The sequence below is a fragment of the Electrona antarctica genome (assembly GCF_951216825.1).
Source record: "Electrona antarctica genome assembly, chromosome: 6".
Classification (NCBI taxonomy): domain Eukaryota; kingdom Metazoa; phylum Chordata; class Actinopteri; order Myctophiformes; family Myctophidae; genus Electrona; species Electrona antarctica.
Genome location: NC_136811.1, coordinates 22,444,104 through 22,460,436, shown reverse-complemented (window position 1 = coordinate 22,460,436; position 16,333 = coordinate 22,444,104). Strand labels below are relative to the sequence as shown.

Sequence of the window (16,333 nt, the reverse complement as noted above, 5' to 3'; positions counted from 1 at the left end):
GTATTAACATTTTGTTCATTAAAATAACTACCGGATTGTGGTTTAATTTAACTCTAACTTTTGTTCACTCTCTGAGTTACAAAAGGAAAATGAACACTGAGTGAACGTATTAATAATGGTCACTATAAAAATAATCATTATACATTTTTGTCTAACTGTTTCTGCATCTATAACTGAGTGAGTGCAGCCTTTATGCATGGGGCATGGCTGGTATATGACCAGGGCTAAACTCACTAACGCACGCACACACAGTCACTCTCACTCACTCACTTACATTATACAATTTCAAGCCTTTGTCCCCTGCTACAGTATGTTGGTTATGTATGCCATGCAGTCACAACAATGTTGTGTGTGCGTGCGTGCGTGCGTGTGCACATGCATGCGTGTGAGGTGTGTGTGTGTGTGTGTGTGTGTGTGTGTGTGTGTGTGTGTGTGTGTGTGTGTGTGTGTGTGTGTGTGTGCTATGTGTTGATAATGGTGTGCTTGGTTGCATGGCCCCCAAGGCAGAACCCTCTTGATACACACACATTCCAATATTAGGGCCATTGTTGTGTAATCCTGCACACAGTGGTCGAGGGAATGAGGTCATTATGTGTGTGTGTGCGTGTGTGTGTGCGTGTGTGTGTGTGCGTGCGTGCGTGCGTGCATGCGTGCGTGCGTGCGTGCATGTTTTATTTTGAATTTAACATTTATTTAACCAGTAAAAACACATTGAGACTGCATCTCGTGGAGATTTCACAAAGAAAATGTGAAGGTGACATTAGAAATCCTTCCTGCACAGGGTGTGCTGTAATGCATTGCAAGAGCAGACCTTCTTGTAAGATCATCTTAATCACATCATCTTTAATTCAATTCAATTTTACAAAGAGGCAGACTAAAAGAGAGAGAGAGAGAGAGAGAGAGAGAGAGAGAGAGAGAGAGAGAGAGAGAGAGAGAGAGCGGCAGGGAGGCATAGCGTGCATCAATACTTCACCCAAGCCATCAGGGCTCAGATTGATGGAGCTCATTACAAGAGAAAGGGGTGTGAGAGAGAGAGAGAGAGAGAGAGAGAGAGAGAGAGAGAGAGAGAGAGAGAGAGAGAGAGAGAGAGAGAGAGAGAGAGAGAGAGAGAGAGAGAGAGAGAGAGAGAGAGAGACTCACTGGCAGAAAATTAGGGAAAGGGTGTGGAGAGAAAATAGGGAGAGGTAAATGGACGATCAGCATATTTCACTAGTATCCACACTTGCTTGTTTTGTTATACTACTGTGTACATAAAAAATAAACTGCACTATTATTGTTTTAAAAAAAAGCTAAGTATTATGTAATATGTAAAAAGTATATTATTTTCACACATGTAAACTTAAGGTTACTCTTTCGTAACCCTATAGTTCTCTGATAATATAAGTGAGGCTTCAACAATAATTATGTGTGTTGTCTCTGTCGGGTGGAAACCTCGTATGTCCAAAGCTGTTACCTTTCAGGATTCAAATAAAAAAGAGAGCAGATCTACAAACTAAAAAATGTGTCGCTTTACAGTTTACACCGCGCTGCGAGCTTATTGTGGATCTGCAAATGTTGATGCTTTTGTGTGACATTGTAGTATGATCAAGTAGGGCATTTACGTTAAAAAGTTTAAGTATGGAGAAGAGGTTTCTGGCCAACACAACAGAAACGATATAATACATCACACAGTATTATAGTAGTGACTAGAGGATGGCTCAGTGTATATCTCTACCAGAGAATCTATGATGTCATATTGATAATTGATAATTAAAGATGAAGAAAAACTTTACAAAAATGACAACCAAGATGGACCATTTGCCCGGCGCCGTGATGGTGTATGGTGTATTAAATGCCGCCCCAGGAAGCGGCAGAGGTTTGAATGTGTTGTTATAGCAACCACAGATAGGACCTCTGAGGGAACCTAGAAAGATCTGACCCTTCCTCATGCAAAAACAAAATATTATATAATATTAAAAAAGAAAAAAAATGTAAAAGAAAAATACAAGCATAAATAACTGCATAAAACTGACCATGTTGAAGTTTGAACTAGATTTCTAGCACAACGTATGTGGAAGTAGTTAGATGACAAAAACGTGACTGTAGTGTAGAGAACTAGTGTGTGCTCGCTGGAGCGAACAGACAAAACTTCATATTAATGGCATCATATTGATGAGTTCGCATTGATGACTTTTTCCATTCTATGATAATAATAATAAACTTTATTTATATAGCACCTTTCATACATAAATGCAGCTCAAAGTGCTTCACATGGCAGGACACAAAAATAGAATACAATAAAACACAGTCAAGTAGTTAAAATGATAGAACAATGGCAAAGAACAAAGTTCTTTAGTAGTATAAAAATTATGACTTTTTCCTCTATCTTTGTCACGGTACGCTCCTCTGCCCTTGGACTTTGTCTGTGTTTTGGGACTTATTACTTGTATTTGTGTTCTGTACCTTATTTTGTAGTAGTGTTCTGTGATTTCCTGTCTGCCCTGTTTGCTGTCACCTGCCTTGTCTCACCTCCCTGTATTAGTTAACCCCAAGGGGCCAGTGAGGCTATTCAACGTTGAAGCTCTCCTCCCTAGTGGTAGGAGGAGGGACTACAGGCGGACCCGTGGATTCATGACCGGGAAACCCCGTGCAGCTGGGCTTTAACATTGAGCGCTCGGTTGCACTTCCGCATTTGACCACCAAAATTTGGTGGTCAAATGCGGAAGTAGACGTTCTGAGACGGTACTTCCGGCAGTCTTCCGGGTGCAAAACGCCACTGAGCAACTTCCACTGACATGAATAGCTGGGGGGGCAGAGCTTCGCGCCAGTTCAGTCTCTATCCTTTTATATACTCTATGGTTAACCCTAGCCACCTGTGTTCTGTTGCCTGTTAGCCTATCCCAGTGTTGATTGTGTGTTTCAGTTCACCTGTGTGTAGTTAATCTTGTCTATATATATGCCCCAGTGTTTTCAGTTCCTTGTCAGTTCGTCGTCGTATATGATGTGGTCAGTTCCTTGTGTATTTTGTAGTTATTTCCTAGTCCTAGTTATTTCCCAGTCCTAGTTATTTCCCAGTTGTTCCATGTATTTTGTTCCTTGTGATTTTTCCATGTGGGTTTTTGAGAATTAAACCTCTTGAACATTCAATTCTCTGCCTGGCCTGGTCGTTCTGCATTTGAGTCCTATACCTCCGTGTCCACATCGTGACAATCTTTGCTGAATACACAAGCTCACAACGTGTTGTGACCTTCATGTAGATATGCTATTTCTTGCCAAATATTTGCCCCGGAATGGGATCACTAGGGTTAATGTGTATGATAGATCTTCTTCTTCTTCTTTTCCTTTGGGCGTTTCCCTTCATGGGTCGCCACAGCCAATCATCTGCCTCCATCTCACCCTGTCCTCTACATCCTCTTCTCTCATACCAAACTTCATCACCTCTTTCTCTACATGCATAAATCTCCTTAGGTCTTCCTTCTACCGATACACTCACTATCCCTCCTCTGTATCAGTCTCTGGCTTTAACGCCAAAGCATCTGACATGCGCTGTCCCTCTTATGTACACCCAGAGGGATAAAGGTATAATAAACGTATAGTTTATACCGATCTGAGGGTGGTCACATAAATGCAGAACTTGCAACAACAGAACTTGCAACAATTCGCTCTGGGAAAAAGACAGAGGGAAGCTGAAGACAAAATTATAAAGATTAGAAAGGGCAGGACTAGAATAGTTTTAAAAAGTTTAATTCAGTGGCTGAGCGTGCGAGCACGCACGCACGCACGCACGCACACACGCACGCACGCACGCACGCACGCACAGTCACACACGCGCACGCGCACGCACACACACACACACACACGACTGCATGACTCTTTAGGGTCCAGGAGGAACAAACTGCCGAAGAGCTAATTAGAGAACTTCTAACCGTTCTGTGCTGAACATGACAGGTCTTTCTCTCTGTGCCACCCTCATTTCTCCTTTCCTAACCATTATTTTCTCCTCTCCACATTGTTGAACAAAGTCTGGGTCAGGACCCAAAGGAGGGCTCTGGCTAGATAGAATTGGGCCGCTCCAATAGTTTGGGAGGAAATAAAGCTGGGCTTATAACCATTGAGCCTTGTCAAATGATTAAACTTGACATATTTCACGTAGAGTAAAAAGTCTTGAAATGCCAATGTCAAGGGCCTACAACCTTCCCTCTCTCGTTCTGTTGCCCAGACTCTTTTCCACTCGCCTCTCTAATGCAATTACAGTACAGCAGCCTGATTTATATCATACATATAAATGGAAAACTACATCATACTTATAAATGGATTCACACTATCCGCATTCAGACGGTCAGACCTACACTATAGCCCCCTGCAATGCGATTCAGAGGTACACATCTGACCCCTCAGACAAGCACGCTCTGGAACCACAGTTTTCTAGTCAGGCAAAGATTTATGTAACCCTCCATGCTGAGGCTTCCCTTTCTCTTCTGCTGCCAGCAGCTCACCAGCTGACACTACATCATCAGTGAAGGTCAGAGAATGTAATGAGAACAGTTTGGAATGGAAGCAAGTCATAAATGAAGGGTGTATCAAACAAAGAGGAGCTGCCCAGTCCAGACTTAACCATGCTTTGACTCCAAGACGCTATGAACAACTCAGAAACCTCACAGATATAATGCTGGTTTATTTAAGCATGTCAGAAAAAACGGAACTGTTCTCCCAAGCCATCTCTAATTCGCCTTGTTGTGTATTGTAAAGGCAATGAAACCTTTCTGCTCTCGATTTCCCATTAAAAAAGGATAATAATGGAATCAATCGGTTTACCTCACTGTTGGCATGCAGGTCCTTCTGCGTTTGTGGAGGAGATGGTGTAGCCCTTTGTGTTTGTGAAGGAGATGGTGTAGACAAGAGAGGTGAAACTCCTCTGTTTTTGGTCTGTTTCTCAGGTGGAGATGGGGTGAGACTATCTGGAGAGAGAAGCAAACCCAACAATGGAACAACATAACATACCTTCATAGTTGTCTATAGTTATATCTGGAGTGTTCATTTAACGCCGGATATGTCAAAATGAAGCCGAACACACTGCAGATTTGACCAATTTTGCATGTTTGTACAGATTTGTACAAACATTTCACACACCGAGGCAAATCAAAGCACTCTGAGATTCCCTGTGAATGAAAAGTACAATACAAATAAAATACATTATGATTATTATTTAAGATAAAATAGACAAAAACAAAATAAGTTTATCCCAGATTCCCAGCCTTAACATAGCATAATAACTGAATGTGGATGTGAATGTTTTATTTTAATCCTAGAAACAGTTAGCAGACTGGTACCTAATAAAAACATCTGGGTTTCTGAGGCTATGTCTAATGACGGTTCAGAGTGTGGGAACAAGTCATGAGATGTATTTTGGCCCTAAACCATTTAAGTGATCTGTAGACAAGATTTTTTTTTTAAAAGTAAATTCTATGTCTATGCTTGTCTTTGAACTATGGCACTTGGCACTGGCAGCAGCATTCTGAATAAGCTATGGTTGCAAGAATACTATTACAGTACTCTAACTAACCTACTGGATATATGAAAGCGTGAATTAGTTTATCTAGATCTTTTTTGTACCAACTTTCAGTATTTCTGTACCAAAGACAATTATCTCAGTTTCATCCTTTTAGTTGAAGGAAACTTTGGTACATCCTCTCATTGATTTGTTCAATGCATTAACAGTGAGTATAATCACTTGGTGAGTGTATATACTGTATATAATTGACTGTCATCTGCATAGTTATAGTAAGAGATCTTTCTTTTTCATAAGTAGGCCTAGTGGCCTAGTACTTTCAAACACATTTTTACAGTGCTACACTGGCTGAAATTACACATAATGGTATACAATCTGTAATTTGAGACACGAGGCAGATGTTCAGCAATGTGTTAGCTCAGTGCTAGCCTGTGGCAAACCCAAACCACCAGTTAGCGTTACAGAGGTTGTGGAGACATTAATAAAATATTTGGTAATGTCAACAATTTCCACAATAAATAAAGTGAATTGCTGCTTATGATTATTAAGTGTTTATAAGACAGGACTAATGAGCCTGGAGAGATGGAGGGTTATTTAAATGATACATTTAAATGATATAAAAATAATAATAATAACAATATCCAACTCCTTATCCATATCCAGCAAATATCCAGCTCCTTGCTGCCCACCCCTGTGGGTTCCTTAGAGCAGTGGTTAGCAAACTGTGGGTCGGGACCCCCAGAGGGGTCCTGAAATGATTTTGGGGAGGTCCCCTGGCCTGATGACAGTGAAGTGTCAATTTAAATTAAAATAAGGGGACCATTACTACATCAAACCCTGCGTCGCTGGCGCAGGGTTCTACTAGGGAGAGAGAGAGGGACAGAGAACGACGAAGGCTGATGGCCGCGAAACAGGACGAACAGGTGAGGCGTGGAATCACAGGTGTTTTCACGCCGTTGGTGACAGGGAGTGTCTGAGAGATGTTAGAGGGTGGTCTTAATTGTTTTCATTTCAACTCACCTGCGTGTGTATCTTCACTCTGTATGTGGTTGTGGCCACTGCGTTTAGGACTCGGGGACTGCGATTGGGACTCGCCGAGGCTGGACCTCGGGCTTTGACTCCCGGACTTTACGAAGGCCGGCTCCGCTTGGTCGACAGTGGTAGTGCAACGCTGACTCCAGGATTTGATTCTCTCTATGGGGTCGCCGGTCTGATTGGGGCTGGGGCTGGGGCTGCCGGGGCTGTGGTTGGAGATGTGGTTGTGGCTGGCCGTGGTGCTGTGGTACTGTGTGGTGAGGGCCTGGCTCACATTGTGCTGCAGCATGCTCAGACACTCGCCCAGGCAGCTCAGCGTGGCAGCAGACGTGGCCTTCAGCAGCAGAAGGTCCTGCAGGTCATGTGGCCAGGGCAGAGTGGCAGGAAGGGAATGAAAACAGGACAAAAAGTATTAAAATACATTATTAACAACCACTTAAGTCTTGTATATAACGACTTATATATCGGCTTCTTGATTCTAGATCACTCTACACACTAAATATCTTGTTGAACAAGCTCACAATGTTTTGCAACTCAATGCACTTTAGAAAAAATTAGAAATATTAAACATTAACTTAATTGATACATTCTTTATGCACCGATATAACGGTCATCATTTTAGTTATTGGCAATAGCGGCCTTAAAAATTGGTATCGAACCGATATCAAAATAATATATTGGTTTTAGCCGATAGAAGTCTCGCATCTGCATTCTGCACTTTTACAGTTACTGTATAAGAGGTGTGAGGTAAACCCTACTTGAAACTTGTATTGAAATATCGCTCTCGGTCGATTTGACCATCGGATATCGGCCAAAATGTCAACACCGTTCATCTCGAACATATACTACTAATATGGGTAAGGATAGGTTTAGTTGTATTTGCTTGTACAAAGAAGGTAATTCTGCATAAAACTATATTTTAAAGCTCTCCTGTGTTGATATTTCCCAACACAGGTATAGGCCCACCCCGGCCCTATACCTGGGCCCTCATCAAACCCTGTACACTCAAGACAATTTCCAACAACAGCAATGGAACAAATTTGTTTACTGAATACTTCAATGTCTACTCTATTAAACAGTAGTTTATGGTATTCTTATCTTTCTGATTATTAATAAAACAATGTGGAAATATTGACTCCATTATCAGAGATAATTATCAGGTCAGCTGTCCTTCAATACCTCATCCAAAGAAGAGAGAGGTCCACCTCGTGGGGGCAGAGACTCAATAGAGTTGACCAGGTTCTTCTGTTGGCCTTCAGCCTGGTTTATCACCTAGAGAGAGAGAGAGAGAGAGAGAGAGAGAGAGGCTGGAATCAGGACATACACATTCAAAACACGAAATCATTTGGAGCGATTTCTCTAATGCAATTAGCTTGTCATTCTCTCACTGCAAGAGTGATGTATTGTGGCAGCCAGTGAGCAGTCAGTGTTCACACTCTTAGGTCAAGGGAATTCCCAGTAGACAGCAAACATGCTACGCCATAAGACGATCACAGCAAGAGGATAAAACATCCACCCACGGGTTGGACAGTGAAACTCATTCTACCCACCATCTATCAGTGTTGCATAGCCTGTATGAAAGAGAGAGAATAAAGCTAGTGGAGAGTGACATGAGTGCATTGTGGGTTTGAGAAAGAAAAAGAGGTAATGTGTGAGATGTACCCTGAATGAATGAATGAATGAATGAATGAATGAATGAATGAATGAATGAATGAATTGATTGATTGATTAATTAATTAATTAATGGACGGATGGATGGATGAATGAACAAATTAATGAATGAATGAACAGTTTCAAAAGATGGGGAAAGAAAGAGGAATAATAGAGTGCGTAAGAGAGAGAATGTGAAACTGGGAGGGCAGACAGAGAAAGTGAGACATTGAAAGCAATGCGCGTCTGAGAAAGAGAGACTATGTGGGTGGATATCAGAGGGAACTTGTGAGTTTTCTCACCCTCCAACTCCACTCCTCTGCTCCTCTGTGACTTCAGGAGGTAATTATCAGTGACACCAGTGCTGCAAACCAGGGCGACTGGGATAGCACGGCTTGTTTAAGTCGGCAGTGAAACGATCTGTGTGACAGATGTCTATACCTCACACACAAGCACACGTGTGTCTATCTAACACACAAAAGAAAACATGTGTGTAAGTGTATGTACACACAAACATGCAAGCAGCATGTAGCCTACATAAACCACATCTATTGATTTGTTTCTCTCTTAGATCCAGAGCACACATGCATGCACAATACACTGATGAATTGAGCACAATGAACCACAATGATACCATATTGTTATTCCCCCACACACACACACACAAAAGCCTAATTTGTTCTTCGTACTACAACGGCGTTGCAATGCTGAAAACAGACGATTTTCGAGCAGAGACAGAGCAGTCACATTTTTTAGCTTGTCTATCAATTATTTGTCTGCTTCATTGATGTCACACTGTGCAAAATAATTGATATACTCTGTCAAATAATTCATATGTCGCCGACGCGTCATACTATAGGAAATATAAACTAGGCTTCAGTGCATCTATGTGGTTCCGTCTCTCTCTCTCTCACACCACTCAGATCGTGCCTCTCTCGCTCACACAGGCTTGTCCTCCCTGGGGAAGGTGAGTCACCACCAGCGCTCCACAGAAAGAGCCAACACAACACAACTCTATAATAGTCATACGTCATTCACACACACACGGTGGTTTCTTGTGCGGCGGGGTTGTGTCTCCAGTCGCAGGGGACTGAAATAGCACCGCTACGCATAGAATTACAGTCCATGTCCTCCTGGCTTCTACCGTACGAGGCAATGCCCCACAGGAAGTCATTTTCTTCCTGTCATCTTCCTTTCCGATTGATTCCCTTATTATCCAGTCATGACTGGGAAACGATAAACTGAGCAATAGTGCAGCTGTTGTGTTGTGTATAAAGTATACAGTATATACAGTGTATATAATATCGTTGCCGTCGGGCAGAAACCTCCTGTCTCCATATCCTAACTTTTTGTATTTTTCCGTAAATGAATACCAGCATCACTCAAAAGAACGCATGAAAAGTAGCTGCAAGCTCACCACATTTTGAGCTTGTAAATCTGCTACTTTTGCTATATTTTTATTTGAATCCTGAAAAGTAAACGTTTTGGACATATGAGGTTTCCACCCGACAGAGACGATATCCAGTGTATATTACAGTATATGCACTGTGAGGGTTTTTTGTAGAGTTCACATTGCCATCTACTGTAGGCCTACTTGAACTGCAAACTGACATTTATAGCCACAACTACATTATGAACAACTTAAACACTAGTTGACAGGAGACCCCCAGGGCTCTATGCTAAGCCCCCTCTTGTTTTTGTTTTTTTTGTTTGTTTTTTCTTACTCTAAATACAGAAGACTGAAAATATTAAAATAACCAATCTACGTACTGGATGACACATTGTGAGCTTGGAGATCAGTTATTTTTCGTTGAATGTTCAACCAAGCATAAGGATTCAAGTTTCAAGTTCAAGGTTTCAAGTTGTTAAAGTTAAGCTTACTGCAGTAGGGCTGCATCATGAAGAGAGACTGCTTTGTAAATCCCACAGTTCTAATGCAGGTATGATAGAATGTGACTGGGAAACATGGCTGCAATAGATGTCTCTCCAAAGTAGGCTACATCTCCTACTGACTGTACAACAGATCAGCATTGTTTGAACATGGTTAGGTCATCATGTCCTCTTCATTGTCAGTGGCGAAAGAGTTAACATGGGGAACATAAAAAATGTACAAAGTAACCAGAGAAATGATAAGAAGGCTTATGGTTCTTTTGTTTCTTTTTACCCCCTTTTTCTCCTCAATTTAGTTACTTGTCATGCCAATAAATTCCTCCCCACAGCACACATTTCTGTGTTGTTGCTATTGAGTCCTACTGACTCACCTGCCAGTAAGTAACCCCCACCGGGAGGACTTAGAGCCTCTGTCCAACTCTTCCCGCCCAACACTACAGGCTGACAGGTGCCGCCACAGCCCGTAGGAGTATGTGTGCAGTGACACAAATATCACCCTCCCTGCGGGCTTCCCTCCCTCGAACACGGGCCAATTGTGTTCTTGTATGTAGACGCTCAACAAAGCCAGATGCATTGCATGGTTTTGATGTTTTACTGTAACAATTATCGTCCACATTCACTATATATATATTACATCGTCTCTCCTCTCATACCTGTTACTCTGCAACGTCCAATTCCAATGACTAATAAATAATAAATACAAATTATAAATAAAAAGGATAACACTGCCTAAGAATGCTGGCAATGCCATTTCCACTGTGGGTCGTTTTAAACCTGGTGTTTTTCTAATGAGATACCTTAACTGTACATCCCCATTAACTGCCCAGTTTACTCAGCGACCGCACCATCTCTCCTGCTATGCAGTGCAGTACGTCCCCACGGTACGACAGCCAAACGGTCTCTCCAAGTCGCCGTTTCTTTTATTAAAGAAGGTGGAAGGTGTCTGAAAACAGGATTCCCTTCAGAGTGGTGTAGAGGGGACAGTTTTGGCATGGTGTCTGCCTCACAACCCTAACCCTCATGAAAAATGTATGCTTTGTGTGCTTCTTACGCCTTTTTTCCTCTCAGTTGTCTGCAAGATGGTAAAAAGAAAATCCCAGTTTAACAGGAGACGAAAATAACGGGATGAAAGATGGAACATGCTTTCTCTCAATCTCTTACTTCAACCCATCATTCTCGTTGGGGCACGCGCGCACACGCACACGCACACACACACACACACACACACACACACACACACACACACACACACACACACACACACACACACACACACACACACACACCGCCCTGCCCCTATCGTACATAAAAGTCGAAGCAGCGGAATGCTGTCTCCGGAGCCCGAGAGGAGGACTTATTGCTTTGTAATCGTGCAATAATTAGCCCCAGTGATAACAGACCCCATTTATAATGTTATCACACAACAGGACAGAGGAGTTACACTCCTACATGTTCTCTGCTCCGCCGCCCTACAACAGGACAGAGGAGTTACACTCCTACATGTTCTCTGCTCCGCCGCCCTACAACAGGACAGAGGAGTTACACTCCTACATGTTCTCTGCTCCGCCGCCCTACAACAGGACAGAGGAGTTACACTCCTACATGTTCTCTGCTCCGCCGCCCTACAACAGGACAGAGGAGTTACACTCCTACATGTTCTCTGCTCCACCGCCCTACAACAGGACAGAGGAGTTACACTCCTACATGTTCTCTGCTCCGCCGCCCTATAACAGGACAGAGGAGTTACACTCCTACATGTTCTCTGCTCCACCGCCCTACAGGACAGAGGAGTTACACTCCTACATGTTCTCTGCTCCGCCGCCCTACAGGACAGAGGAGTTACACTCCTACATGTTCTCTGCTCCGCCGCCCTACAACAGGACAGAGGAGTTACACTCCTACATGTTCTCTGCTCCGCCGCCCTACAACAGGACAGAGGAGTTACACTCCTACATGTTCTCTGCTCCGCCGCCCTACAACAGGACAGAGGAGTTACACTCCTACATGTTCTCTGCTCCGCCGCCCTATAACAGGACAGAGGAGTTACACTCCTACATGTTCTCTGCTCCGCCGCCCTATAACAGGGCTGCTATTGCAACAGTATTGCGTTGTGGAGTCATGGGGGGAAAAAGCCCAGACTTCACAAAAGACACAGCCACGGGTGCATGGCGGCGAGAGACTGAACGAAAAACCTCCAAAACTCATTGTGGAAAAGTCAAGATTTTTCTAAAATATCAGATGTACAAGCTTGTGACGCACTGTGAGCTTGTACATCTGCTATTTTTGATTAGCCACAGTATAAAATATAGATGTATATAGAAGTGGAATTATTATTGTGTAACTAATTTAGCTGGGGATCACCTGGAAGCCCCCACAAGGATCCATGCAGGGTCCCCGGGCCCCACTTTGAGAACCACTGGTCTATAGCAGATGTTTTCCAGACATTTCAGCTCAAGAGAAATTCGGTTGTCTCCCCAGGACCAGAACTAACAAAAGAAAACGTTGTGAATTAACCATTTAAGCTCTATTTCATCCCTGTCTGAAGCAGAGTTCATATCGGGCAAACCTTGTGTGCCTAAAATGTCCACTTTTCTGGAGATGGACAAAAATAATGTTCCAATGGATCTAATGTAGTTTTTACTTAGTCAAGTTCTTGTTAATTCTTTTCATTGGTTAAAGGGATATTTCACATTCAAAAAAACTTTTGAGCTATAACCCGCCCCCTTCCTATACAAACCCATTGTAACTTTAAACTCCATTTCAACCATGTTAGAGTCATCAAAAACACCTGTCCTTTTTTCTGGCGACTGATATTGTCCTTCTAATACGTGAGGGGCCGTGTTTTTTCAATTACTTTTTTCATAACAAAATATATTGTTTTTGGAAAAGAATGAGTAGGCTACTCCTGGAGGATGGAGGAGACTAAATCATCAAAATATATAGTACTGGGAACGACTAAAACGAACTGAAACTACTCAAAGAGGGTTCCCTTACCCACCTGGAACTGTACGACCCGTAACACAATGAAAGTTAATGATAGAAATGTAACAAATGACTTGTAACAATTACAAAATGTACTGTGACGCCCAATGTGACCCACCTGTTCACCGAAAAATAAAAATAAAAACAAAGTTTTTTTTTTTTTTTATATATATAGGATAGTATAGGAAGGGCAGCTAAAATGAATATTAAATATCTAAATATATAAAAATATATAAATACTGAATAGAGCAATTTAATTAAAACATTTTGTATTACCGGTATTAATAAAAAATCTGGAGTAGAAGAGGAAAGTTACATAGTGCAGCTTTAAATAAAATCTGCCAAAGATTGGAGCCATGTTTCAATAGTACACAATATCATATTTTTGTGAGGGGCGCTAGCCCCTCCTATACACAGGTTTAATGTTTGTCTTTAGTTCAATGTTTGTTTTGTAAACGCCATTGACAATGAAGGGAAAATTTACATCATAATATAACTCATTACGTCATATTGTCTCTTTATCGTTAATGGCGTTTAATGTTTGTGTTGGCACCGTTTGTTTTACATCACCATTACATCACCTAATCAACATGAGTTAGACTTGAATATATTAGTGTCCGGTGCCCCTCACTTCACACGGGTGTGATTTTTAATGTCATTTCTTTCAGAATAACCCACCTGTGAGTAATTACCAACAGTTATACATTCAAAAACATCTTCTCTTTTCATGTAATTTCATGTAATTATTACAATGTAATACAACACAGTCCTTGTGTGACACACTGAACTACAACAGATTATGATTTTACATTTGTGTGCTGTCAGATTACTGTAATCATTTATGTGTAATCTAAACTATCCTCCATCCTGCCAGAATCCATATCATCCCTTCCCTCCCATCAATTCGGTCCCTCTTTAATGTTCAGGAATCCATCTTCTCAAGAAAAGAACCCCATCCCAGTCATGTGTCTTATATTTTCTGTCCACTTTGAGAATGTTAATAATCATACTTTCTTTTCCAACTTGTCTGAAAACGTTTCTATTGTTTGCTTGTTTTTCCCTTTCCCTTTACAAACGGCTTCATCTTCTCCTCCCTCTTTTCTTTCCCTCTCCCTCATACTCCCTTCTGCAGTTCTAAAGTGCTGGCTCAGTAGAGGGTGTCCTTGTGACATTGACTATGATTCTGAAACAGGATGCCTCATCTCACTCGCTCTCCTACTCTCTCTCTCTCTCAATCTAACTACCAGCATCTCTCTCCCTTTTTATTTTTCTGCATATACTGTATATGGCTGTCTCCCAAAGGGTCTGGCAGAAGCAGATGCCAATATATAATAAGTCATTCTGGTATGAGCCACTTTGGGAGAAGAGCATAATGTTGCTGTTGGGCAGAAACCTCTTATCTATACTATCTTTCTTTTCCCCGTAAATGAATGTCCTAAATGATCCTACTATACAGCCTCACACAACAGCAGCAATAGATGAATGTCCTAAATGATCATACTATACAGCCTCACACAACAGCAGCAATAGATGAATGTCCTAAATGATCATACTATACAGCCTCACACAACAGCAGCAATAGATGAATGTCCTAAATGATCATACTATACAGCCTCACACAACAGCAGCAATAGTAGCAGATCCACAAGCTCTAAACATGGATCAAAACGTGGCTTGAGCTTTTGACCTGGTAGATCTGCTACGTTTGCTGCTTTTGAATTTGAATCCTGAACAGTAACCATTTTGGACATACAGTAGGAGGTTTCCAACCGACTGAGACAATATAGTTCCAGTGCAGAACCAATCACTCTAGGCGACACCACGGGAGGTAGAGTCCTTCACCTACAGCCTACTTGGTCCTTCACCTGAAAAAGCATTTACTTAAAGACATTTACGCCGGCCTGGGACATGGCTCAATGGTCCAGGCAGTCTGGCAGTGTGCCGCGGGTTCGACTCCCGATCCCGACGGCCTTTACTGCATGTCTTCCCCCCATCTCTCTCCCCATTTCCTTCATAAAAAAATACGCCACGGACAAAGCCAACTCGAGCTGTGACAAATCATGACAACAAACACAATATTTTGGGCCGAACAATTAACAAATAATTACAAAGAAGAAAAACAACAAATACTGCAGTTTTTTTCTTCTTTCTAATTATTTGTTCGACCCAAAAATTGTGTTTGTTGTCATGATTTGTCACAACTCAAGTTGGCTTTGTACGAGGCTTAAAATACTTTTTGAAATGTCTACCCGGTATGTGGAAAATGAACGGGAAATTATTTCCTGGGTCCTCGTAGGCGGTGGGACTGCGACGCTCTATTATCAGAAACCAGGGGCGGTACGGATGCAGATGCAAATGCTATAGGGTAGGCAAGGCAAGAACAGCATTTTTACTTCTCAAGAACATCTGGCGCTCGAGAGATCCAGCAAAAGAAAACAAATCAGAAAATTCAACTCCAACGTACAATCCGTCCTGCTCTATGGGGCAGAGACATGGAGAATTACAAAGAGCACAATAAACAAAGTGCAAACCTTCATCAACAAATGTCTCAGAAGAATATTGAAAATTCACTGGCCGGACAAGATCAGCAACAACGATCTGTGGATGAATACAAAACAACTCCCAGCAGCAGACGAAATTGGACAAAGAAGATGGAGATGGATCGGGCACACACTGCACAAACCAGTGTCAAACACGACCAGACAGGCTCTGACTTGTAACCCTCAGGGGAAGAGAAACAGAGGCCGGCCCAAAAACACCTGTTGGGGGATCTCCAGGCAGACACCAAGAGGCTGGGATGCACCTGGTCGCAGATAGAAAACAACGCCAGTGACCGAGAACTCTGGAGGTCCCTTGTCAACGGCCTACAGTATACCCTAGTATGGTGTAAGGTGTAAGTAAGTAAGTAAAGAGACGATATAGTAGTGATGTTTGTAAGAATAAGCTTTTATCCATAAGAGTGTCTTTATGGATTTTACATAAAATTATAGTATGTAGCTAAGATTTGAGTGGTCACTGGCCACAGGACCTTTCCATACATTTTAATATTAAAATATGCATATTAAGTATAATTAATATGTATAATATGTATAGTTTGCATGCATGCATAAATAAAAGATAAAATAGGAAGTAATCCACATGGATGTGTCCATGTGAGTTTGGCCTAGAACAGCGATTCCAAAACCTTTTTGTCCATGCACCCCGTTATCTCCCGACCTAGCTGATACACCCCCCACACGGAAAGGAAACATATGAACATATATTCTTATGCAACATACAGTATGTTCA

The 16,333-nt window shown here is 42.0% G+C and overlaps 1 protein-coding gene across 3 annotated transcripts in view; it reads right to left on the bottom strand.

The window, feature by feature from the left end:
* osbpl10b (oxysterol binding protein-like 10b) overlaps positions 1-16,333 on the bottom strand; it is a 76,773-nt gene that overhangs the window by 41,100 nt on the left and 19,340 nt on the right. For all 3 annotated transcript variants that reach the window (XM_079503465.1, XM_079503466.1, XM_079503467.1), the window contains exons 4-6: positions 7,703-7,795; positions 6,509-6,875; positions 4,795-4,937 (exon numbers count right to left, since the gene is read on the bottom strand). In XM_079503465.1, the coding sequence (XP_079359591.1) occupies positions 4,795-4,937; positions 6,509-6,875; positions 7,703-7,795 (603 nt within the window). The remainder of the gene's footprint in view (positions 1-4,794; positions 4,938-6,508; positions 6,876-7,702; positions 7,796-16,333) is intronic.